The 23,499-nt window shown below is 38.8% G+C and overlaps 8 protein-coding genes across 8 annotated transcripts; 4 read left to right on the top strand and 4 right to left on the bottom strand.

Moving 5' to 3' along the window:
• Nucleotides 1–190: 190 nt before the first annotated feature.
• Nucleotides 191–881, top strand: ATC70_007039 (uncharacterized protein; the record flags this gene model as incomplete). Its single annotated transcript, XM_064826305.1, has 4 exons — nucleotides 191–334; nucleotides 390–512; nucleotides 563–646; nucleotides 708–881. 4 exons carry the CDS (start codon nucleotides 191–193, stop codon nucleotides 879–881), a joined length of 525 nt encoding a protein of 174 aa, XP_064676403.1.
• Nucleotides 882–945: 64 nt separating this feature from the next.
• Nucleotides 946–2,263, bottom strand: LEO1 (Paf1 complex component; the record flags this gene model as incomplete). The annotated part of the gene is made up of 4 exons (XM_064826304.1): nucleotides 946–1,648; nucleotides 1,709–1,960; nucleotides 2,016–2,144; nucleotides 2,214–2,263. 4 exons carry the CDS (start codon nucleotides 2,261–2,263, stop codon nucleotides 946–948), a joined length of 1,134 nt encoding a protein of 377 aa, XP_064676402.1.
• Nucleotides 2,264–4,794: 2,531 nt separating this feature from the next.
• On the top strand, nucleotides 4,795–6,912 carry ATC70_007037 (uncharacterized protein; the record flags this gene model as incomplete). Its single annotated transcript, XM_064826303.1, has 1 exon — nucleotides 4,795–6,912. The coding sequence occupies one exon, from the start codon at nucleotides 4,795–4,797 to the stop codon at nucleotides 6,910–6,912; it is 2,118 nt and encodes a 705-aa protein (XP_064676401.1).
• A 429-nt stretch (nucleotides 6,913–7,341) lies between these two features.
• ATC70_007036 (uncharacterized protein) lies at nucleotides 7,342–9,478 on the top strand (the record flags this gene model as incomplete). Its single annotated transcript, XM_064826302.1, has 8 exons — nucleotides 7,342–7,567; nucleotides 7,625–7,696; nucleotides 7,806–7,963; nucleotides 8,026–8,094; nucleotides 8,153–8,323; nucleotides 8,409–8,496; nucleotides 8,608–8,834; nucleotides 8,891–9,478. The coding sequence occupies 8 exons, from the start codon at nucleotides 7,342–7,344 to the stop codon at nucleotides 9,476–9,478; spliced, it is 1,599 nt and encodes a 532-aa protein (XP_064676400.1).
• A 233-nt stretch (nucleotides 9,479–9,711) lies between these two features.
• Nucleotides 9,712–11,473, bottom strand: ATC70_007035 (uncharacterized protein; the record flags this gene model as incomplete). The annotated part of the gene is made up of 4 exons (XM_064826301.1): nucleotides 9,712–10,197; nucleotides 10,247–10,736; nucleotides 10,792–11,379; nucleotides 11,439–11,473. 4 exons carry the CDS (start codon nucleotides 11,471–11,473, stop codon nucleotides 9,712–9,714), a joined length of 1,599 nt encoding a protein of 532 aa, XP_064676399.1.
• A 324-nt stretch (nucleotides 11,474–11,797) lies between these two features.
• Nucleotides 11,798–12,229, top strand: PRP21 (SF3a splicing factor complex subunit; the record flags this gene model as incomplete). Its single annotated transcript, XM_064826300.1, has 1 exon — nucleotides 11,798–12,229. The coding sequence occupies one exon, from the start codon at nucleotides 11,798–11,800 to the stop codon at nucleotides 12,227–12,229; it is 432 nt and encodes a 143-aa protein (XP_064676398.1).
• Nucleotides 12,230–17,785: 5,556 nt separating this feature from the next.
• ATC70_007033 (Acyl-coenzyme A oxidase) lies at nucleotides 17,786–19,654 on the bottom strand (the record flags this gene model as incomplete). The annotated part of the gene is made up of 1 exon (XM_064826299.1): nucleotides 17,786–19,654. One exon carries the CDS (start codon nucleotides 19,652–19,654, stop codon nucleotides 17,786–17,788), a length of 1,869 nt encoding a protein of 622 aa, XP_064676397.1.
• Nucleotides 19,655–20,398: 744 nt separating this feature from the next.
• ATC70_007032 (uncharacterized protein) lies at nucleotides 20,399–21,347 on the bottom strand (the record flags this gene model as incomplete). The annotated part of the gene is made up of 5 exons (XM_064826298.1): nucleotides 20,399–20,814; nucleotides 20,880–20,988; nucleotides 21,054–21,085; nucleotides 21,147–21,183; nucleotides 21,252–21,347. The coding sequence occupies 5 exons, from the start codon at nucleotides 21,345–21,347 to the stop codon at nucleotides 20,399–20,401; spliced, it is 690 nt and encodes a 229-aa protein (XP_064676396.1).
• Between the last annotated feature and the right edge of the window lie 2,152 nt (nucleotides 21,348–23,499).

The raw sequence follows: 23,499 nt of genomic DNA, 5'->3' as shown, positions 1-23,499 counted from the left end.
TTGATACACATGGATCAAACACACACACACACACACACACACACACACACACACACACACACACACACACATTTACAATCCGGTCACCACAGATTGGGCGTGGTGTCTAATGCTGAAACTTTTTTCAGTTTGTCTTTTCTCTCCAACGAAGCACATTTCCTTCAAAACGTCCACTTTTCATCATACTACCATGGAGACCGGCATCTTGGAACTCCATCCTACTAAAAAGGTACACATTGCCTTGTTTCGAAATGTGACGAATGCCTCAGAATTAAGACAACGTTTAATCAATCAAGATAACACATTGGCTTGTTCATTAATCAATGCTAAATTGGTGAGATATAGCCATGCGCAGAAACACGTCTAAATATAAATTAACGATAAAACAGGTCATCAACAAATTGCATGTTCTTTTGGCTGCAAACAGAGCAGTATCTGATGAATCTATGGGAAAGCTCAAGACACACAATGTGCATTCAGAGATCTTGTACGATTTTGGCACCACAAACAATGTAAGTCATCATTCAGAATGATATGCTTATACTCATTCCCCATCTATCAGATTGCAAAAACATTCATTACATTTGGGATTGCAGATGACACAACAGATGTTGTTGCTGTGAAGATTGGTGAATCAGAGGCAGATGTAAATATTTATATTGCTGTGTGTGTGTGTGTATTTTCTCATTAATCACCACTACTAATAGGCTGAAATGCACATGAAAGAATGCGTCAAGGGCGATCTAGTCTCTCTGGATCATTTAAATAATATTACAGATCTTAAATTAATTGAAAACACGTATCAGATTGGAGATCAACAGCAAGACATCGATAGCATCATTTCATTAGTCGCTGATGGCATGGCATTACGAGGCCATTAAGCTTTTTGCTTGTATACATGTGAAGATCAAATAAAAATAGTATACAATGCTTTATTTACCCAGTTTAGAGTTTGCTGCTTGGATGATCCAGGTTTCCCTCATCAACAATAGCGAGGCCCATTTGAGCAACTGGCTTGAATCTGTCTGCATAGTTCTTGGCTTGAGCAGAGGAAGCTTGCTTGCGAGCAACACGAGCAGCGATGCCTTGCAAAATAACAGCCAGTCTAAAGAATGAGAAGGCAACTGCAAACATCCAGCGGTCAATGGGATAGGGTTGTCCCAATGTCTTGCAGTAATGTTGGATAAGCTCATTGGCTTCAGGAACAGGCAATGGTTCCTTGGAATTTTTGAAGCCCAACATGCCCACGGAGGTATCGTCACTGGCAGGAACATAGAAAGGCTGTAATAAGTTAGACAGATCAGACAATGGGTGTCCAATGGTAGATAGCTCCCAATCAAGCACACCAATCACTCGCGGCTCAGTAGGGTGGAAAATCATGTTGTCAATCTTGAAATCACCATGAACGATAGTAGCTTGGTCCTTCACTTGATTCTTTTTGAACCATGCAAACATTTCATCCAAACGAGGAAGAGGCCCAACTGCTTGTCCATACTCGTCTTGAACATTTGCTTGTGCTTGTGATACCTTGCCCAGGGACTTCATTTGGCGATCATAGAAGCCTAAATGACGACCATAGTTATCGAGACCAATGGCTTTGAAATTAACACGGTGCAATTTTGCCAATGTCTCAATTGCAGAGAACCAGCTAATGACACAAAGGTTACATGAGTTGCTCGCAAGTGCTTCGTGTCTTGTTCAAACTTACAGCTTTCTGCGCTCTTCAAAGGGGATTGAAAGCATACGACAATCCTCGTAAATGCGACCAGCCAAAAACTCCATAACGTAGAAAGGTGTTCCAATAACGTCGTTATCCTCACACAGGACATAGACTTTGGGCACAGGAACATCTGTCTTTGTCCCTAAAGCATGAATGATACGATATTCTCTTTCTACAGCATGGGCTGTGCTGGAGAGCAAAGCACCTGGTGGTTTCTTGCGAAGAACGTACTGTTGTTGGCTGAAACAAAATATCAATGCTTTGCTTGCCTTCCAAGTTTCTGTTCATCACTTACTTTCCGTCTTTCAAGAGATAGGTAGGATTGGATTGTCCAAATTGGAATTGACTAATGTGCAAAGGGGTTTTGAAACCTTCGACATGCTTCAAGAGATAGGCTTCGAGCTTTTCTTGATTCAATTCATGTCTGTGTGTATATGTGCGTATGTTGCTTGATTAGCGTCTGAAAAGAGACCTTTGTCTGGTCGATAGTTACCCTGAGCGAATACCAGAGGTAGATTGCCCCTTCTTTTCTTCGGCGGTCATTTTGGTGATATAGATTCAAGAGAACAAGAGGAAAGAAGAAAAGCCAAATTGTAATTTTCTCTGAACCATTAATAATGTGGGGCAAAATGAATTTACGCTTACTGATGAATCTCGCTCAGTCACATGATGGTGGTAGGAAACGGAGCTGCTCTTTGGCTATTAGCAATGTTCACTATACATGCTGCAATGGATTCTTTTTCGAACAATGCTATCGAAATGCTATTGAAATGCTATTAAAATGCCATTTAAGCTGGTAAATACATATTAGTTGCAGAAAATCTCTAGATAAAACAGTATGCCATTTTATGCGATCGTTTATCTACTCAAGACTTGGATTGATCTCACCCAACAGTGTGCATGCGCTATTCGAAACGCTTTTCATGCTTGTGTAATCTTTTTTGTCAGCTTTTAATTATGTGTGAATGAAGCTTTTTCATGACAGCAGCTATGATTTCATATATGTAAGCCAAAATAATTCAGCATCTCTCTGCTTTTGCAGGCTTTGCTATAGTAGATCCGCTGTATCAAATCTACAGCCCTTATCTTTTGATTTAATACTTTGGAGGGGGGCTTATGTTAGCATTTGCTTGATCATTTGAGCTCCCTAGTATGTTAGACATTCCACCTCAGGGCTATGAATCAAGTAATGCAAATTGCATTAGATCAATGTAGTCAATACAAGCGGTTTGAGCTTTTTTCCCATGTTGTAGTTTCCAATTGTTTATATGTCGCTTCATATATTATTCGTATTTGTATCAGCTGTAGTAAACGCATAAGCGATAGAGAGTAGAAGCTCCTTACTGTCCGTTTAAGAGTGCAAATCCTAAGTTATGCTTGTTTTTTGAGAAGTTTTCTAGCTGCAATCTTCTGCAAGCGATCTGTAGCTATGTATCCAATCGCCTACGATGTAGCGCGGCTATATCAATGAAACCAACTCATATACGGGTGTATAGCATGCTGCCATTACCCCCCCCCAATTACCCAAGAATACGCAAAATACAGCTAAATCTGGACATATTTGAGTCGTTTTTTCTCGCGTTCAAGGCCGTTTTAGATTGTCAGAATAGCACTGAACAGTTGCTCTCATCTGGCAGTTACTTTCTGACACCTTTGCCCAACTTTTTGGGGATCAAAAAAACATGGACAAAAATGGACCAAAAAGCATGAGGTACCCCTCATGATTTTCATCGAAAATCAAACGATCGCGTTTTCCACCTTGATAATGAAGACCTTTACTATGGTATATCTTGAATCAAAATGTTTCTATCGATCCAACGTAGCCCCAGAAATCATCTTTGTGGGACGTTGATATGGAAAATCTCGACTTTTTGGCCAAAAACATCTTTTCATATTTCCGTGAATTATTCAATAAGTTTATTCAAAGCATATATTTTACTTGGTGCCATTAGATGCACCTTGAAAAGTACTCCAGGAAAGCTTAAAGAAGCATTTGATGATCATTACATTTTACATAGTCGAATCTGCTAAAGTAGTTCAATCGAGTCGAGAACCATCAAAATTTGGCCAATCTAGAACAGACTACGAGTCTGGGGTTGAATTGATTTTGGCTGGTGGGGCTGGCAGGCAGACTTAATGCCCTTTTAATCATAAAGGCAATACAGTAATAGATGATTTTAAAGCGTATGGAGAGTAGATAAAAAAAATACATAACACTGTTGTTAGCTATGCTATTTTCCTTGCATTTTTTATTTAATAACGCCAGTCTATCAAATTACTTGATAGATCAACCTTCCTTTTTGGGGCTTTAAAAGTGTCTAGGGGACATTTATTATATTGTGATATTTAATCAAAGTGTTCCTCTCAATCCAAAGCAACTTCTGAAACACTGTTTGTGAAGCCTTTGTATGCAAAATTTCAATATCTTGGCCAAAAACCTCATTTCGCACCTTCGAAGATTGTTCAATATGCTTATTCAAAACACTTTCAACAATTAGTCCAATTGGGATTGAAAAGTGCTTTAAAAATGCATTAAAAAGTATAGGAAGGTCATCATAGTTTACCTAGTTGAATTTGTCAAAAAATGGAGCAAATCAGGCAAAAGAATGTTATGCGAAGATTGAATAAATACTGGCCAGCAAACGCAACAATACCTTCATCATGAAGACAATCAGCGTTCGTAAAGCAAGCAAAAGGGAGATTTAGATTAGAGAAAATAGCCATAGAGTAGCACTACTACTTTAGGTTCCTTTAAGAACACATTTCTATATATAGTGGTTACATCTCTTGTAAATTACCCATCCTAAGCAGATTTTAATGCAAATTCGACATCATTATGCCTACTTCAATGATTGCATCGAACCAAATCAATAGCTGCGTATGGCCGACAACTAATTCGAGTATAAGAGTCGAGTGCTCTTCAGTAATCGATAGCTCCATATATTGTATGTCAAACAACTGGGCAATGTGGTTTAGATGGCATGTCATTGGTGACTGTGCCATTTTTTGATTGCATGCTCGAAAAGTTCTTGCATTGAATAAAACCTTTCTTCTTTATCATCTCGAGTATAGCAATGGAATATACGGACAAGCACTCACTCAAATTGTTATTGAAAAGCAAGAGAGAGGATGAAGAACTTGTTTCAAAGGTGGAGTCTGTTCAATTAGTCAATCAGCACGAAATTTGCAACATTGTGGACAAGTGTACAGAAAATGTGGAGCATTTGCGTGATCTTTTTGTCAAGCATCTCAGCTCTGAAGAGATCAAGGAAAAGAACACATCATCATTTACTATCACTTCATTAGATAAAACCAATTGTACGATCGTTACCAGACAAAAAACAATTTCGTTGGGTGATATCGATCTTTTGCATCGCGTCTTCCCAAATCTAAATTCGATCAACCTATACATGTTCAATTTACGATATGATGAAGAGGAAAGCATCGCTGAAGCAAACGCGGATAATACTGTCTCGAGTATTGATATGACTTTCAACACATTTCCGGCCAATATGAGCAAGTTGGTCATGTATATTTTGAAAAGTTACGGCAAGCACCTTACGACACTCAAAATCAAAAAAGGCGGAAATATCAGCAGCAAGGACAAAAAGTGGGAGGATCTCTCGCAGGGAATAGTCAATGATGGCGAATTGCTCCTCAAACACAATTACCAGTTATCAAAGCTCAAATCTGTCGAAATATCGCACTTTTACCAAAGGTTCCCAACAGCAGCATTTGTTGAAGTCCTCTCCAAGTCTAATTGCGCATTACAGCATGCAGCGTTCATTGGTGTGGCCCAGTCTGATTCCATTGTCATGCATTTGAAGAAGATGGCCAAAGAGTCATTCAAGGACTTGGCACTGGATACTTATGATTTCCCCAAATTGCAGGATCTTAGCACATTCCCTTTGGAATCTCTTTTCCTTCGTTGGGCCGACAACACTGCAATCGACATCAATGCAGCTCTCAGCGCATTACCTCAATTAAGGAAATTGGATTTGGGTTACGATATGGACTACAATCAACTCAAAGAGAGCAAGACCCAATTAAAGCAGAACACACCTTTGCAAAGTCTCACTTTACACCATGTGATTATCGATAAGGATATCTTGGACACGGTTGCTGTTGATTTGCCTCCATTATCAAAACTGACACTCTCAAACTGTAAATTTGGATCATCTCGCGTTAGTGTGCAAGAAAAAATCACCTTGCTCAATTATCGATTGAGAGAATTAGTGTTAGACAACTGTGCACTGTATTTCAACAAAAAAGACAGCATTGAAAAAAGACACATTAACAAGTTGAACATCAACATTGATTCTGATCGCAAGTACACTGCCGAAATCGTTAGTAAAGTACGAGCATCCATGGCCAAGTATGAACATATCTCAAATGTGGAGAACCAGTTTTCCTATAGTTGTTTCAGTGAAACGGCTGTGAGACCTACAAACACTTTGACACTTACGCTGAAATCAATTGAATCTATCAAACTCGATACTATGGGTCTCAAGGCTGTGAAATTCCAATCAGACGGTGTTTCTCATTCTGAACCAGCATTAGCTGGCGTGGACAATGCTGACTATGGCGAGCTGATTGAGAACCTGATAGAGGAGAGCATTGCACAAGAAGAAGCTGTTGTTGAAAAACAAGTCGTTGAAGAGGTTGATGAAGAAATTGTCGAACAGCAAGTCATTGAAGAGATCGATGCAGATGCTGTTATGGAATCACTGGAGAATGAAGAATCTGCTGCTGTGAAGGAGAGCAAAGAAGAGGAGAACGAAAATGACAGCGAGTATCAGTTGTTAACAGAAAGCGAGATCAAGCGAATCAAGACATTGCAAGAGATGGACAAAGACTTTGCAGCAGCGACAGAGACGGACTCTTCCACTACAGATGAATCAGACATAGAGGAGGAGGGGGAGGAGGAAGGTCTAGCGCGACGTAGATCTATGCGAGTAAGACAGATCTCCGCGTCTATCACCATGAGAGAATTGAGGAAACGTAAGCGTGTAAGATACAATTCTTCTGATGAAACAAGCCAAGAATCAGATTCAGAATCAGAGGATGATGATAAGCCTGTCCGCAGTGCACGAAAGAGAAAGAGGGAGAGAGAGTTTATCAAATCCATCAAATCAACCCAGCCTGTCATCAAGGTTTATCCCTCAAAGCGCTTGCAAGGTTATTATAAATAGTCTGTTTATATAAATATATACACTTGAATAAATCATCTATATTATCGTAAATGCCAATGATGCTGGAACTTGTAGCACGTTGCTCACCAGCGATAATCACAACTGGAGTCGACACAGCCCAAGATGTACAACAGATCTAGAGGTGTATTCGGAAGGCAAGATGCAGGGGTGACATAAGTCGCATCGCTTAAATGGCCAAATCCTAGATATATAAAGGGTGATTTATGAGTATGTTGCCAATGATGATGTTGGCGATGATGATTTTATGTGTGACTTTACGGCTCAATGCTTAGTTTTAGCTTGTACTGTGCTTTTTTTTTTTTTTCTCGAGAATTCAAAATATTAATAATCCAACTTTTTCACTTTTTCTTATCCCCTTTCTCTTCCTCTCCGTTTCTTTTTTCTTTATCCAGTTAATTTGATAATACTATGGCAGAGACACTTCCAGAGACACCCACACCCACCACCATTGAGCAAATCGCCTTGCAAATCAAATCCATGGAGCAGCGAACTACGTCTGTTACATTGCCTCGCAATGCGTCTGTATTAGACTTGAAGCAAGAGGTACAAGTTGCTTTTGATGTAGACTCCAACAGACAACGCTTGATCTTTCAGGGTCGTGTCTTGAAGGATGATAAAAACCTAGCAGATTATGGTAAGCATCATTCACACTTGAAGTATGTAGTCGCTCTAAATGTTGGTCATTCGGCAGCAAATCTTGATAATGGAAAAGTGGTCCACCTTGTTATTCGACCTGTTGATGCCCCTCGCAACCCTTTGAACGGTAAGCGTACACACACACACACACACACACACATATATATATATATATATATATATACATACATGTATATATTCATTGTATCTCATGGGCCCATTTTTTCTTAAACTAGATGATCCCAATCCAGGAGCAAACACTCGCACAAACAGAGCAGCACCCAATGGAAGATCACGTACTTTCCCTTCTATTTCAAGCCGATTTCCCTTGATGGAAGGATATGCATTCATCACCCTTGACTCCACCATTGGTGATATTGGAGACAGTCAATCAGTAAGTAAGCTGGTGTGCTGGTATCCGATGTATTGTGTGTGTGCTTATCACTTTATCTCTAGTTGCTGACTTCAATGATGAATGCATACTCGTCTGGTAGATCGCCTGTTTCTGGTACAGCAACAAGCAATGTAAGTAGTTTCACTCCAGCATTTTAAGGAGATGATGTCTAAAAAGCTGTTTTTCTAGAACATATCCACGACAAACACAAATGGCGCAAGGGCTTCTCCTGGGGCTTTACCCAGAACACCCTTTTCATTTTCATTTTCCAATGGCAGAAGCAGCAATCAATCAGACTTTACGTCTCCCATTGGCACCAACCCATTGACTGATAGAATATCATCCAGCCTCCCTTTTCCAGTAAGTCGATCCATGTGCTTTGGTTTACATAAACATGTTAGTAACAGGCCTTTTTATTTTATTTTTTTTGTTTTTTTTCTTGTAGCCTAGCGTAGAAGTGAGATTGGCAAGAACATTGGGTTCCATGAGAAATGTTCGAAATATGCTGGAAGACTCTAATATAGCAAATGATGGTAAATTTTCATTCTCTTTTCCTTGTTATTTCTTTTTATACTTTAAGCTTTGACTTGGGGTAAGAAGAAGTTTATAATGAAAAGAGCTATACTGACATAATCTTGGATTAGGTGCTTATGCCATACATCCTGCTACAGCCACAAACCCAGCTACACCCAACTCGACGCCAGAGCAACTGCAGGAAATTCGCAATAGACTTAGAAATAGTGGAAACTCGCAATCGACTCAAATTGGCATGGTATTGAATGAGCTGGCTGATTTAATGACAGAGGCAGTGCCCAGAATGAGACAGGTTGCAGATGATTTGCGAGAGGAGAATCAGTCAGCAGAACAAGAGGTTAGGCTTTGTTGGGTGATGGCAGTGAATCGAATCTGATCTGTTGCATTGAATAGAGAATCACCAGTAGACGCGTTTTGAACATGTCTCGAATCGTTCAAGGCATGAGTTTGATCAACCACTTTTTGGGATCCGTATTGGCTAGCGCAGACATCGAAGCAAGTAGACGCTCAGCACAATCAAACACAAACCCTTCATCCACAGCATCTACACTCCCTTCAGCCAGATCTTCATCCACACCAGCAACAACAACAGCGGCATCTAACACTGCTCGATCCACTTCAACATCATCTCCATCATTAGTTAGATTGCCCTCCTATCTCTTTCCTCGAGGAATGACCGAAGCCATTCGAACCAACTCTCCAACCGCAGTGAGAACCGCAACACCGCCCTCCAGAACCATTTCATCTCCAAATCCTCCCCTCCGAAAGAAAGAGAAATCATCGCTCTCTACTTCATGCACTATGGGCGAACCTTCTACCGCAGAGACATCTACTAGCGCATCTACTAACACATCTACCAACACCCCTGCAGACGAACGAATGTCACAGAAACGTAAATTGGATGATAAAGACGATCAAGATCAAGATACACCCAAGAAACTAAAGAATCAAAAGGGAAAGGAAAAGGACAAGAAAGAGTGAATAAAATGATATGATCTACATTGTGCAACTGCCAGAAAAGAAGTTTATTAGAGTCAATTTATAGCGAAACCAATTGCATGAACAACCTTACAAATACCTATCCACACACATACACTCACACACACACTCGCACTCACACGCAAAGATGCAAACAACACTGATAATAATTGCTTGAAATATAAACATGAGGGTTATACCTCCCATTCGATCCATTTTTCAAACAATAAAGTTTTTTATTGTCTTCTTTTGCTTGATCTATCATCGTCATATCGTCTTTTGTTGCTGCTGCCGCTGCTACTATACCGATCGTCGTCATGGTAACGTCTTTTACGATCATCTCTATCTCGTTCTCTGTCTCTGTCCCTTTCTGAGTTGCGGAAGGCAGGTGCTATCTTGCTCTTTGTAGCTTTCTTTCTATCAAATTCTTCTTGCTTAGCCTTTGCTTCTCTATCTCGAGGATCAATGACAACATAATCATCCACTGTTTCCTTTCGCTGCATCAAATCTTTTCCTTTGAGATCTTTGTCAAAGATCAGCTGATGGGAGATCCACCCTTCGTCTGTCACGTCGCCCTCTTCAAGCATACTGGCATCAAAGCATGATTCGCAGTTGGGAATGTCGTGTAATTGACAAATCTTTTGCTCCTTTTTGGTTGTAGATGTATCTTCAGGCTTTGCACTTGAAATCTTTTGTCTGAATGCCATTAATTTGTTAAACACCTACGCACATATTAGACTGAATACTACAATGCAGAAGCAATATACATACATCACTGTCATCTTCTTTATTGGCCTTCTTCTTGTTCTTCTTCTGTTTAGAGGCATATTTTTCACGCTCAAGGGCAACCAGAGAAATCTTCTTTTCCTTCTTTGGCTCAGGCATTGGCTCGTCATTTGATACCTTGGATATATTGCGAATGTCCTGCTTTAACTTTTCAATAGTGCTGGCTGCCGTGTCAATGGGTGTCTTGGTCTCTGTAATGTCCTCCATCTTCTCGGTTTGCTTCGATGCCTCTTCCTGATTTTTCCGTTCTTCCATCTGTCGCAATTTTTCTTTCAACTTTTCCTGCATTGATGGTTTCTTCTCATCCTTTTTATCATCGGCTACGGGCTGACTGATCTCTTGTAACAAGTCTGCTGGTGTAGGCACTGCATTCTCCATGAAATCGTAAGTGCTCTTCATTTTAGGCTTCTTTGTTTCGTCTACAGGTGGTTCCAATTCAGCTGCCTCCTCTCCAAATGATAACAGATTCAACTGCCTATCAATGCTTGTTAGTCATCCATCATCCCACTAGAGCAAACGGTTGGGCATACTTTTTAGCGCCCTTCTTCTTCTTTTTCGCTTGCTCGGCTTCCAATTTCTTCTTTTCCAGCATTTTTGCCATCTTTTTCTCTTGAGCAGAGATTCTAGGGATGATATCGTCAAAAGGATTCAACACGACCTCTGCGCTCTTGATTTTTGGAGGATATAATGGCCTCTCATTTTCATCTACTTCCAACTCTGTCATCTTCATGACATTAAACAGTGTGTCACCAGCAACCCGACCAAATAATGTGTGCTTCTTTGTGAGCTCATCTGCTCGATCCAATGTAATAAAGAACTGTGATCCATTATCGTCTTGTCCAGTGTTTGCAAGGCCCACAAGACCTCGACGGTTAAATCGTAATCTCGAGTGAAATTCGTCAGGAAAGCCATCGTCATAAATAGACTCTCCACCTTGCCCTGTCCCTGTGGGATCACCACCTTGAACAAGAAAATCTGGAACAATACGATGGAATATGGTATTGTCGTAGTATCCTTCCAGGCATAGTTGAATGAAGTTACGTGTTGCTCGAGGAGCTTCTTTGCCCCATAATTCAATCTCGATATCACCCGATGTTGTATGCAGAATTACTTTAGCACTGTCATAACATGTATAATTAGTAGACAGTTTATGAGAGCATGTGGAGCATACAGTTACTTGGTATGTGGCTCGAGAGCGTAGATGTTAGACATGTTGACAATGATAATAAAAGGTCAATAAAATTTTATACATCTGGCAGGTTATGTAGACCACGCTCGACCAGTCACATGTAGTGGTGCTACCAAGGTTCATGCAATCCTGATCTACATTCGAGAGAATGCAATAGTATGATTTTCACAGGCACAAGCAAACGAGTGTCTTGCAAAGTTCATTAAAGTTACATTTTGTGTATCACCGTTATTGTAATATTATATGAATCAGAAAAGAGAGAATTTACGAAAAGCCTTTTTTTCTCTTTATCTTTCCTCTTTATTAATTGACCATTAAATACTACTGCCTAATCTCTCATTTCAACCATGCTCTGTGATCCATTACAAAAATCTACGCTCAATTGCCCTGACAAGTATTGCTCAGCTACAAACATGACGTTTGCAGTTTGTGAATACAACATTGCCAAAGATGCCAATAACCAAACTGCCTTCACCTACACTGGGTGTGCTGATACCAGTAATTTATCCTGCGATGCATTCAAGGCCTGCTCCCTTTTCAACATTTATGTTATGCAACATGGCATTAATCAGACAAGCGCTGCTGCAAATGGAACCAAATACGTATCTAGATGTACGGGAAGTATCACTACTACTACTACTACTAGCGGCAATACAACGACATCAAATGGCAATGGTATTTCCACTGCAAGCATTGGCAACATGCATCAAGCACTGTGTACCTCTATTCTATTGTTCATCTGCTTTTTGACAATCTCTATGTCTAAGAGACTACTCTGAATCTTAAACAATCCCATCACTTCATGGTTTTAGATGTAACAATTCATTAAAAAAAAACTTAAACGTCAAATTCTTTTATGTAAACTTCCAAACCTTGATGTCCATAATAGTTGGAATGTTTTATTTGTCTTTGTAGGATGAGATGCTATGGTATTTTCATTGAATCTCTATAGAATACAAGGGGCATAAAGAAAGTAATATATCTGAATTGTTGCTGAGTGATCTTTTTGTCTACAAATGTATGAAACTTTGCTGAGAATCGGCATGTAATGAAAAGATATTCTTTTCTTGCTCTACAATTATGGCAATCAATCGGTTAAATCAGCACAAAATGGCTTCATTCAAACGGCAACATACCTTGCTTCTATTTCTATTTTTTATTGAATGAGCGAAAAGCCATAATAGTACGGCGCGAAGTAGGGAGTATTGATTAAATATTGCTCCCCATCTATTAGCACCTTGATCTTGTCCATTTTTCAATTGAGAAAATTTCAAGGAAAGTTCAAGCATATAAATTCCCTAGATATTAACGCAAAAATCCCTCTTCAATTAGAAAAAGTGCAATTTGAAATAACTTTCTTTCATAAAATATAGCATACAATATTATTAATCAATTGCTTGAAAGCAATATAAAATATATGTATGCATAAAGGGATATAGAAAAGACATTCACAAAGCAATAAAGCTGAATGCAGTAAAAGAGGGTGGAAAAAGCAGATAAAATACTGTGAAAATCCTTCATTATTCGAAATTAAGATAAAGGAGCAATAAGATGTATATTCTACGTCTCTATTTATATCATTTGGTTTATGTCTCTTACCTGGAAGCAGTTTAGTAGTTGCCAGTGATTCCATTATCTTATATATATTATCGCTGCGATGTTTAGTTGTTGATCTGATGGATTAAGAACGGTATTTCAATAGATGGCTTGTGAATCATACGTAGAGAATAGCTCTTTATTGTTGAGCATGTATCTTTTTTACGTTTACTTATGTCATTACTTTAGTGTCTGTCATATCTTATTTTAGAGTATTTTGCCCTTGCTATCATCATGCTATTACTATTATCGTCTATGCGTATCTGTTGATGGTAGCATAACTTAATTGAGATGATGGCTGACAACTATTTTGGGTATTTTATGAAGAGAATCTACATAGCTCACTTCACAAAGAAATAAATAGAAAATAAGAAAGCATACAGTGGAGGAAGCAAAAAATAGTAAATATTTCAGACAGATCTCTTGACAGAGGCAGGCGACCGATTGTTCAATCGGTTGTAATATGCACTAGTTCGTCTTCATTCAGTAATTGAAAAGGCCACCACTGTCAGCAGCAGCCTTGCTAACATTGCAATACTTTCTGAACAACTCAAAAGACTCTATCTACTACTCTTCGTCTGCCTTGCACTTGTCTCAAGAAATATTAAATATCAGCAATATCAGTTGAAAGGCCCAGCATAATTAATGAATACCAACCTGATTTTGCTAAAAGTATATGTGGGCAGTTGGTACTGGGAGGACTTTCTACCTAGTGCACTGCTACTGTAGTACCTATTATTACATGATTTTCCCCCGACATAATAAATTCAATAAACATCTCTCACTTAAAGCTGTGTAATGGATACCAGATCAAATAATTGCACCTTACGTTATTTCGAACAAAGAAGAAGGATGTAAATTGATTCCATTTAATTACGCTTTAATTATTACAAGAGACAAAATAATATTAAATGGTAGATCAACAGAAAATCAACTAGTTATAACCCTTTGGTCCCTGAACCTTTCAGCCAATCAAATTGCTTGAAAACTCCGCTGACCTAAAAAAAATTTTGCGAGGGTTTCCCCCTGTTTTGATGTGAGGCAAAATTTTAAGCGCCGCTATAATAGCAATATAGCCGCTGCTATCATCAAACTTCCCCCAGATGCTAGAGCATGCCTTACTTACACCACCTAGCTTTAAGTTCTGGCATTGAAACCCTCAATCATCACTAAAGTAAGTAGTGATAACCAAGTGGAGGCAGCCTATCCACCTCCTAGCCTCGGATAAGATCTTGTTGAGCTTCAGGGATAGGCACATCCACACAACGTAAAAAAGGTATGCTTCAAAGAAACATAATAAGAATAAAAGAAAGAAGAAGAGAACATACTACTATAAGAATATAGTAGTACATAGGCAAAAAAGGGATACTCACACAAAGTGATTCAAAGAAAAGCATAAAAAATACAACATTCGAGATGTTCAGATCAGCTCATTGTTGTTGCAACAAAAATGCATACATGAGCAACACGCATGGTAATAGCCAGATGTAGAGCAACGCAAGCACGCACAACTGCAAAAGCAACAATGGTATTATAAGTTTGCAATAGAACATAATGACTAAGATGTTGTTTCATGTGAAGCCATAGAGGCAACACAATCAACAAAAGAAAAAGAAAGAAGCAACAAAGAAAACATCATGAATGCATTATCATGAGGAAGGAAGCAATAATACAAACGTTCAAAGAAGGTTTATATCATCGCGACCAGAAGAAAAAAGATACTTACCACTTATCACCACCATAAATAGACCACAGAAGAGGCAATCACCAGAGATAAACCACAGATAGGCTATAGAACAACCATACAATAAAGACAGTAGACCAGAAAAGACCAGATTACCAGCAGCAGCGCCCACGTCAAACAGACAAAAGAAATATCAAAGTTTAATAAATATATACGTTTAATATTAGCTCTACACTTTCCAGTGCACATAATCAAATAATATTTTCTATATTGCACTTTAGAGAGGTAATGTCAGGCTCTTCTAACCGCATACGACAGTGTTATCAGAAGCAAGGGTGCTATCTTCAGTCAAGACGCTTTCAAAGAAAATATTATTATGGTATGATGATACTAAACGCGTTTTGCAAACGGAGGAAAGGGAGAAAAAAAAATAGGAGGGCGGCGACTTATCCGACGTCACCGTCAGTAGATTTGACCTCAGCCTTCTGCCGAGGCAATTGCGGTTGCGGCACTTGAACATGGATTTGTGCAGTGGCCATTTTCGTATTTCAACTTGACTTGATTTTACATTTTCTAAACGTTTTTGTCAAATTCGACTATAGAAATTGTCGTTGTCAGGCTTTACTTTATAATGCATCTATGAAGAGTCAATTAAGGAGCATCGAATGATGTTGGTTGCATTGAGATCTCAGACTGAAAATAATGAGCAATCTTCAAAGTTACGAATATAGGTTTTCTGCAAAAATGTCAAGATTTAGCATATGAAAGTCTCATAAACGTAGTCTTCAATGTTGCATTTCAAATCTACAATCAATTTGATCTCATATGTGCCATAGAAAAAGTCTTCATTTTTGGGGTGAAATATGCGATCGTTTGATTTTCAAGAATTTTCCCTTGCTAGTACTCATGTTAAAATGATGATTTTCATGGATTTGCAGTGACCTAAAAAAATTTGATATAAAGCATCAGTAAGTAAAGCGCAACCAAGGGGAGCCGTTTGGTGTTACTCCAAGCGCATAAAACGCTTTGTGGCACGAGTTATTTGTGGTTGAAAATGGTTAGATTTGGACTGAATCTGACCTCTAAGTAAGGCGTTGTAGATTGTATTGACAAACGAGTAAGTAAACCTCGTTTCTACTTAACGTTCCAGATAGTCAGCATTGTGTGAAACTCAAGCCGTAAGTGGTGGATGCTTTTATTGTAATTTTGAGGCATAAATCTTTCTTTTTGAATGCGCTATTACAGTAATTTGAAGACTTGAGCGTCAATGATATTATGCAAACGTAAATCTAACAACTTGTTCGGATTAAACGAAACGCTAGTTAGTTTATCAAGGTACTTTTGATGGTCGTCCATGCAGTGAAATCAGGTTTAAATAGATTTCACAAAAAAAATAAAGCAAAGGTAAAATACAATAGAAATCAACTGTATTTTATTTTGTGTATAAAATGAACTGAAGATCCTGGAATTGAGTAAAAAAAGAAGAGTATTTATACATTTGCATCTGGCTTGTAGGATTAGTGATGATAGAGAGCAATAGGTGCTGCTATTGCGATATCTGGCAAATGTTGTTGATGTTTGATTTAAAGTGGTAATCAATGCAGGAGCACTGGCCATAAGGGTCGATTTGAGTAACCTTGATGGGCTTGGGTGAGCTATCGTCATAGCATGATTTAATGTAACCTTGATGGTTTAAAGTGTGATGTTTGTTATTGAAGCATGGAATTCTTTATCTGGGATATTGTGCAACTATGGCAGCAGGGCATAGTTGTCATATTTGAATATGCTTGTTATTGATTTAATTCTATTTGGATAAAGATACCATCACCTATTACGACCATCATGGGTGTGATTGAATACACTGTGATCAGGAGTGATTCATTCACACGATGTGCGATATAAGCGTGTATCTTTACTTTAGTATTTTTAAATGGGTTTTTGATGTACATTTGAGCGCTTTCATTAATAGATCCAAATAGCATGAATTTGAATGAGTGCTATTTGATGAACTTTGGTTTTCAATTAAGTTGCGTTTGGGTGGCTATTTCATTACAGTCCACAGCAGAGATGTCATGTCTAGCCATAAAACTAAACTTAAAGTCTCATAAAATGTAAGATTTTGAGCGAATTTATAAAGATACATCTGGTACTTTAAACCCTCACATTATGATACATATAATGTAAGGCTATTGAATTGATTTTTTTTTTGCGCAAACCCAATGAGTATTTGTTGAGATACGGCTAAAAAAGGGAATTATGCAAAATCATTGACTTTTGATCAAAATCTGCCTGCAATAGCAAGGAAAAAATCGTCATCCCATTTTTTGGTCAGGACAAGATTGTCAATATTTCATGATAGATTTATGCTAGAGCTTCCATAATTATTTAGCAACCAATGTAGCGAGCGAAAGCCTGTTTATATGTTTAGGAACCTCTCAACGTGGGCATTTTGTGGTCCGGATATAAAACTGTTAGCATAAGCATAGGGTTTGGAATAGCCGTTCTCTTTCTCGTAAAATGCGCAGCAGATCTTTAACCCTCGGCCAAACTACAACGAAGCAAAGCATAACTAAGCGGTTCTCAAAACAGCATTTTCCAACATCTGATTCATTGATCTATCATGCGTAATCACTTTTGTAATTAATAGGTTCTCATTTGAAGCTAGTTGCTCAATATTAGCTCAAATACTCAGCATAACCTCAAGCCGTTGTCGCAACAGAACAAAGCAAATATCACAAAGCGGTTTTGAATACAGCATTTCGAAATACCGGATTGATTGATTTAAAAACCAATGAATACAAATAGCAATCTGTTTCAAAGCATAATCAAAATTAAAAATATCGATTCAGAGATCATCTTATCTCTTGATTTCTAAATTGAGGCGTTCATAGTATTTTAAGCCAGAAATCTACTGAATACTTCAACCAAGATGAATTTTGCAGCTCATAATATTATAGAGTGCTAGATTGTTGTGTACTGGTTAGAGGAAGCTTGTGTATGGAATTATGCAAGCGACTTTGTATTACCCGTAATGTAATGCTTTTATTAAGAACGATCAGACATACTTTTCATTCACAAAGATTGGATTTTCCTGAATCAAACGACTGTCTGCTGTATTTGACATTGTGTTGACAATTATCACTGGGTATCCATTAACAGACAGCATAGCTGTTCTATCTATAGCATTCCTTTCGTAATCATCCTTTCTGTTCAGCGCAATACCAACATTAGCCATTATATTTCTTCGATCAACTCCTGCATCAGGAGAAACTATGATTCCAGAGCGCTCAAGTGTCAGCAGGAGTAGAGTTCGTAAGTCTTCTGCGTACTCTGGAATTCGGCGCACAAGTAAACGACAGGTCTGTGGTACTGAAAAGATTATAGCCAGAGCACAAATAGCAATGATCCACCAAGCGGGAGTCTCTACAGCTTCCAGCACATGAGATCTGTTTAGTGCAAAATCTGTATAGTCTCCGTTTTCCCATCGAACCCGCATGGATGCCATGCCGACTAGAATGTCAACTGTATCTTGATTGATGCGAGAAGGGTCCAATGCTTTCAACAGGGTACCAATCTTATCGTTGGACAGATCTGCTGCAGTAGTTGTCATGTCATTGCTGGGCGGATTGTCGAATTGTAAATTGGTAGCAGAGTAAGCAACCATGTGCTCCTTTTTGTCCAGCAGGTTACCCTCGACAGTAGTGGCCTGGAAAAGACTAAGATCCACCATAATACTTTCTCCCTCATCGTACATACCGCCAGTTTGGAAAGTGTAGACCGTGTTCACTACGTAATTCTCCAAGTATATACGGCCTGCTGCTTGGACTAATCTTGTTGTCACATTGAGTGAGTTTTTGGCATTGATTAAATCACATAAAACTGCGTTGTAAGGCAAATCAATAAAGTTATTGGTGAAATTTGCCCTGTCACCTTTCGAGCAATCTGAGGGTAGAATGGCTGTTCTATTGTAGCTGTAGAGCGTGATATGTGCCGTTTTCTTGATAGCCATTGTCATATGAGAGCTGTTATGATTAAAAATGCTGACGCCAAATGAGGAAGAAGCCGACGTGCCTTGAAAGAGCTTCATTTGACGATAAATGGTGTCATTCGAGTTTAATAGACTGGTTTGATATGCACCGTCGACTCTTTGAGATAGTACAATGGATAGTGTGTTATCATAGATAGGGTAGCAAGGAAAGTCATATCCTTTTGCGCCTTGTACTGAATTGCCATGGATAGCTGGTATATAATTGACTAAATTAGTAGGGTCTGACGCTCTACAGCTATACAAGGTATGTGAGGATGGATATTCGGAATCGCCTGGACGATTTCCAAATGCAGTGGCTGTTTGGTCTGCTAAACTTCCGTTGGCATAGATGCCATTAAAGTTTTCCAAGAAGCCCTTTTGCCGATTGTCCCATTCAAAACGTTTCGAGATTTTGGGTGTAAACCAATATCCTACGGAACTTTGTGTATTGTTCTGACGAAGGTTTTCCTTGATATATTCATTTGTCATATCTTGGAGAGAAGTTGCTGTAGGGTTGGACAAGTAGGGTACAAAATTGCTGAATACTGGTAAAGTGGTTGGCCAGTTGTACTTTTCTGTTGCTTCTGATCTTGTAAGTGGTGTATTGATAGGGCTGTAGTATATTGAACCTGTTGAAGTGAACTTTGTGAAGATGGTAGGGATGAATTGGAGAGCAATTGCAAAAAATGATAGGAATATAATGATGGCTTTTTGCTGTGCTGATTTGTCGAATCGATTGTAATTTGAGAGTATTCCCAGTGGATCTTGCTGGTACATTAGCTTGAAATCTAAATCTCGCCTCTTGAAGGCAATGTATGTCACTATTTGAGTAACTGCTTCAGCACCTAAAAATGCTAGTAACTGATATAGTAGAACGGCTAACACAGCTGGAATCATATTGAAAGGAAACGATGTCAAAGTAAAAGAAAGATACACTGCTTTGTATCTGGCACATTTTGGCAATATCTGAAAATGGTGCAGAAAACATACTATCACCTGTTGGTTGCACGACTCGAAAGAATTGTTGCTGCTCACTCGATGAGCCGAATGTAGCACTGGCATTGATCGTCACTCTTAAAATGATAACGAGATCATATAGCATTGCTGAATTTTGCATTTTTTTTTTATATATTGTCATGCAGAGCGACGACTATTAGAGATCCAAGACTTTTATTACTCATTTCGATATGATCAAGGCAGATTTTACTCCTGTCGAAGGTTTTAATCAGGTAGCGATGTGATACAGCTATTTGGCTGGGTTGCTCAGCCCCATTTCTTTAATTTCAGCATTTGTTCTATTTTTTATGCAATGACCTGACCCATATTCACAAAGTTTTTATGCTACATCAACGGTAATGCCTCCAGCATAACATCTGCTATAAGCCGTGGCATTTTGCAATGTATTTCTTTACCGTATCTACGAGATATGTATGATCAATACAATGATAGGCAGATTGGGCATGTTAATGGTTGAAAAGAAGCACACCAAATGAATATACATTACATCAATCCAAACTCGAAGAGCTTCTCGTATACAACGTACAGCAAAAAGCACAGTGTGATGCTGCTTGATATAATATTTAATTTTATATAGTAAAATATAGTTGTTCAAGTGATTAAAATGTACACTGCAGTCAAGAGTCAACAACATCCGCCATCGTTTTCTTTTCTGACCTCATGCGACCGATGATTGTATTTGTACATGGACGAAGGAGGCTCCAATGTAATGGTTCTTGTTGTCCCCACTGATAGATTATGGATGTCCCGCGATGAGTTCTTTTTCAGCAGCTTGTTGTTTGCTAGTTCCTTATACACATGGTCAAACATTGTTTCAAACGCAAAATCCACATTGGTTGCATCCAACGCACTCGTCTCGAAGAAGAGCATGTTGGCCTCCGTTGCATATCTTTCAGCATCCTCTGTACTTACAGCTCGCTTGCTATTTGCCAGATCTACTTTGTTTCCAATCAAGACAAGGGGTATGTTCTCATCAGTGTGTTCCTGAAGCTCCTTTAGCCACTGACTGATGTGGTCAAAAGATGATTTTCGAGTGACATCTAGACAATATGCATCCAACATTCAAATAGTGTCCCTCTGGAAGCGCATTCATTAAAATACATACCATATACGAGTAAGGCTCCCACTGCGCCTCTATAAAACGCACTGGTAATAGCTTTATATCGTTCCTGACCGCTTGTATCCCAAATCTGGGCTTTGATGAAACAATTATCCTATGAACACAAGCGTGGCTGATTATTTCCATGGCCGAAAATGCTGCATAAAATAATATACTTGCAATTGTTATACTCTTTGTAGCAAATTCAACACCTATTGATGCATGAGAGATTAATAATCATCCATGTCTTCATATCAGATTCTTCCGCTGTACCAATTGTGCTCCTTGAATCCTCCAAAAATTCGTCTGACTGTGTGGTAGATTTGTCAGCAGGACGTTTCGACGGGAAACAGGGATGTGCGCAAGTATAGTACATACCGTATACCTTAGTAGTAGATTTGATTTGCCAACACTGCTGTCTCCAATGATGACTATTTTAAACAAGTAGTCGTATGCTTCTTCTGATAAAAGCATTCTGAAAAACAAAATGGAAGAAAAATAAGGAAAAAGGAGAGAAAACTGAAAACAGTGAGGCGTTGAATGTTCTAAATATTGTGCTTGCTATTTTTGGAATGCAAACTGATATTATTTACAAAACGGTGGACGATGCGGTGGCCTGGACAATGCGTTACTTGTGTGCAATATTGAACGCCATGGTAGACAGCTTTGCCCACGACGAGGAACACATCAAGTAGCCCATTGTGTAACTGTATGCGCCCAGAGGCAAGATCGGGGACGTCTACAACTCACAGCTATTTTGACGAACGTCCGATCGCCATAATTCTAGAGGTTTAGCGAAACAGCCATATAAACGACGGTACATTTATCTCGCTCTTGTTTACGCGTTATTGCCTATTTTTCCTTATGCAATACTTGCGGTCAAAGACATTTGAGGTGAAGAAGCGTTTTTAAATGAGCAGCTGTCGTTTATAGCAGATACTAAGCGTGTTATAAACGTGGTCATTGTATTTTTAAGGTGATCGAGTAGTAGATTAGGCATTTTACCTATTTTAAACACACTATCAATAACATCGAGATCGCTCTGGAAAAAACATTGGCAGCATAGCTGAGATATGTGTTGGTCAGGTAAATAGCTCATTGCCATGGCCATGAAGACGTCAAGAAGTCGTATCAAATTCAAAACGGGAGCTGTTACCAGGACGTCGATCTTTCTTCAATTGTCATTTCGTCAAACCACACACATAAACATAAAACGAGCCTCGTCGTTGAACTCGGTCTTCAAGATGTTTATATACTTTTTGCCAATAAGATTGGACGGACGTTTATACAAATCGAAGAATTATATCTAGATACAACTAAAGGGAGAGACTAACTACTACAGCTAATCTGCATTGATGCTCTCTGGACAGAATAGGTAAACAATAATAATCTAGAAAATGTTGTGGAGATATTGGCGAATATGTGGTGCCAGGTATAAAATTGTGGGTATATTGACACTAAGAACATACATTCAGATGACTACAACCTCTGCTGGTACAGTCTTTGCTGTGACTCAAAATGGCACCTGCTCTTTGATTACATTTGAGGATTTCCAAAGTAGCTTGGATACCCAGAGCGAGCATACCTCCAGATGGAACATCTGCAGCAGAAGCATCAAAACTCTGTCTATTAGTAAGAAGAAAAATCACATTGATACGCTTTTGTGTTTATTAATATCATATTGTCCCATTCGCCACCACTCATCCCCTCTCTATCTTACAGAACTGCACTGTAAAACTCTATTTTTATACACACTGTTCCTCTATTATCCTACAAAAAGACTACGCGCAATTCATTTGAGTGTTTATAAATATTATAGCTATATGCTTGTGGTATGTCAGGTGTTATGAAGACCAACTAATGGAATTCATTAGCAAACATCCTGTAGCTCTTGATCTTAGCTTTCAGTGATGCTACATGTCTACATCAATGAGTACAATTCTTACACTGGCCAACATCATATCTAGATTACCTCCTCCTACTCGAAAGTATGCAAATCACAGCCAAATTGGATGCATTCAAATCGCAATTTCTCGCTCTAGAAGCTATTTTAGACTGCCAGAATAGTACCAAACAATTGCTTTCACCTAGCACTAACTTCCAGATACCTTTGCTCAACTTTTTTGGGATCATCGAAAATCGACTCCAAACCATGAGTGACCCCTCATGATTTTCGACGAAAATCAGACGATCGCGTTTTTGGCCTCCAAAATGAAGACTTTTACTATGGTATGTATTAACTCACAATGTTTCTATGGACCCAAAGCAACCCTCAAAACTTTGTTTATGAGGCTTTTATATGCAGAATCTCGACATTTTGGTTATAATCTACTTTTCATATTTTAAAAGATTGCTCGATAAGTTCCTTTACAGCACCTATTTTAATTAGCACCATTGGATGCGCCTTGAAAAGTACTCCAAGAAAGCTTAAGGGTATACGGGGCAACCATCACAATCTATATAGTCGAATCTCGTAAAGTAGTTCAATCAGGTCGAAAAAAGATCAATCTTGGCCAATCTTGAGGAGAAACATTGCTCTGAAGTTAAATTAATTTTAGCGCTTCTGTCTGACCAAAATGTCTTTCTGAGGATGACAATGATGATGGGGATGCTGATTAAATGGGGA

Source organism: Mucor velutinosus, assembly GCF_035048745.1.
Source record: "Mucor velutinosus strain NIH1002 chromosome Unknown tig00001549, whole genome shotgun sequence".
Taxonomy (NCBI): Eukaryota; Fungi; Mucoromycota; class Mucoromycetes; order Mucorales; family Mucoraceae; genus Mucor; species Mucor velutinosus.
This window is presented reverse-complemented; position numbering and strand designations above follow the sequence as displayed.